At 70.6% G+C, this 1587-nt stretch overlaps 1 protein-coding gene across 1 annotated transcript in view; it reads left to right on the top strand.

Annotated features, from left to right (window-relative positions):
- Positions 1-4: 4 nt before the first annotated feature.
- DEF8 (differentially expressed in FDCP 8 homolog) overlaps positions 5-1587 on the top strand; it is a gene marked incomplete at its 3' end in the record, with an annotated part of 9964 nt that continues 8381 nt past the window's right edge. Inside the window, exons 1-5 of the mRNA XM_085305757.1 lie at positions 5-46; positions 137-286; positions 387-528; positions 610-774; positions 1313-1440. Of these exons, the coding sequence (XP_085161883.1) occupies positions 5-46; positions 137-286; positions 387-528; positions 610-774; positions 1313-1440 (627 nt within the window). The remainder of the gene's footprint in view (positions 47-136; positions 287-386; positions 529-609; positions 775-1312; positions 1441-1587) is intronic.

Raw genomic sequence — 1587 nt, 5'->3', positions numbered from 1 at the left:
CCCCATGGACCTGGGGCTGGCCGAGGACCACTTCTCCCGGCCAGTGGTGAGTGGGGCTGGGGGGGGGCGGTAGGGCCTGGGTCACAGGGCTGCTGGCCCACCACCCTCCTCCTCCTCCTCCTCTTCCACCCCGCAGGGGCTCTTCCTGGCCTCCGACGTGCGGCAGCTGCGGCAGGCCATCGAGGAGTGCAAGCGGGTGATCCTGGAGCTGCCGGAGCACTCCGAGCGGCAGAAGGACGCCGTCGTGCGGCTCATCCACCTGCGCCTCAAGCTGCAGGAGCTCCAGGTGGGGCCGGGACCGGGCCGGGGGGCTGGGGTGGGTGCGGGGGGCCAGCACGGCATGGGGAGCCCTGCAACTGGCTGTGCCGTGCCGTGCTGCGCCGCAGGACCCCTCCGAGGACGAGCCCAACATCCGTGTCATCCTGGAGCACCGCTTCTACAAGGAGAAGAGCAAGAGCGTGAAGCAGACGTGTGACAAGTGCAGCACCATCATCTGGGGCCTCATCCAGACCTGGTACACCTGCACAGGTGGGTTTGGCGGCCAGGACCCGCGTGGGGCTGGATGCGACGCCCCCCCCCAGCCCCATTCTCATGGCCGCCTGCCCCCAGGGTGCTACTACCGCTGCCACAGCAAGTGCCTGCCCCTGGTCACCAAGCCCTGCGTGAGGTCCAAGGTGAGCCACCAAGCTGAGTATGAGCTCAACATCTGCCCCGAGACTGGGCTCGACAGCCAGGACTACCGCTGCGCCGAGTGCCGGGCCCCCATCTCCCTCCGTAAGGCACCGGGGCGGCGTGGGGCTGGGGCAGGGCTGGGCAGTGTGGGGCTGGGGGACAGGTCAGGACTGCATGGGGCTGGGGGACAGGGGTATGTGGGGCTGAAGGCTGGGGACTGGGACTACCTATGGCTGGGGCAGAGGATGTGTGGGGCTGGGGGCTGGAGCTTTGTGGGGCTGGGAGCCAGGGAGTGTGGGGCCAGGGGCAGGGTCTGCGTCTGTGTCAGGCTGGCGTAGGGACTGAGTGGGGCTGGGGACCACCAGGGGTATCTAGGGCTGGGGAACAGGGGTACAGGGGTATCTGGGGGCTGGGGCTGCGTGCTGCTGGCGTCCAGGGGTGTGTGGGGCTGAGGACCCGGGATACGTGGGGCTAGGGGGCAGTGGCCAGGATTGTGTGGGGCTGGGGGCCAGGTGTGGGGGCTGCACGGGGCTGGAGTAGGGGATGCCTGGGGCGACTGAGCGCAGGAGGCGACGCCGCGGCCAGGGCGTCACGGCACCATGGGGCGAGCGGGTCTAGACCCACGCGCTTGCCGCTGCAGGAGGGGTGCCCAGCGAGGCCCGGCAGTGCGACTACACCGGCCTCTACTACTGCAGCAGCTGCCACTGGAACGACCTGGCCGTCATCCCGGCCCGCGCCATCCACAACTGGGACTTCGAGCCCCGCAAGGTGCCGCGGGCCGCCCAGCGCCGGCCAGGGGGCCGCGCTGTGGGGCTGGGGATCCTGGGCTCCTGGGGGGGGGGCTGTGTCCCTGGGGCAGGGGTCCTGGGGATCCCTGGGGGGCTGTGTCCCTGGGTCATGGGTGACCTGGGGGGG

This window comes from Rhea americana, unplaced genomic scaffold (assembly GCF_003343005.1).
Source record: "Rhea americana isolate MKP2758 unplaced genomic scaffold, rheAme1 scaffold_226, whole genome shotgun sequence".
Lineage (NCBI taxonomy): Eukaryota > Metazoa > Chordata > Aves > Rheiformes > Rheidae > Rhea > Rhea americana.
Note: the sequence above shows the minus strand (reverse complement) of the source record. Positions and strands in the feature narration are given on the sequence as shown.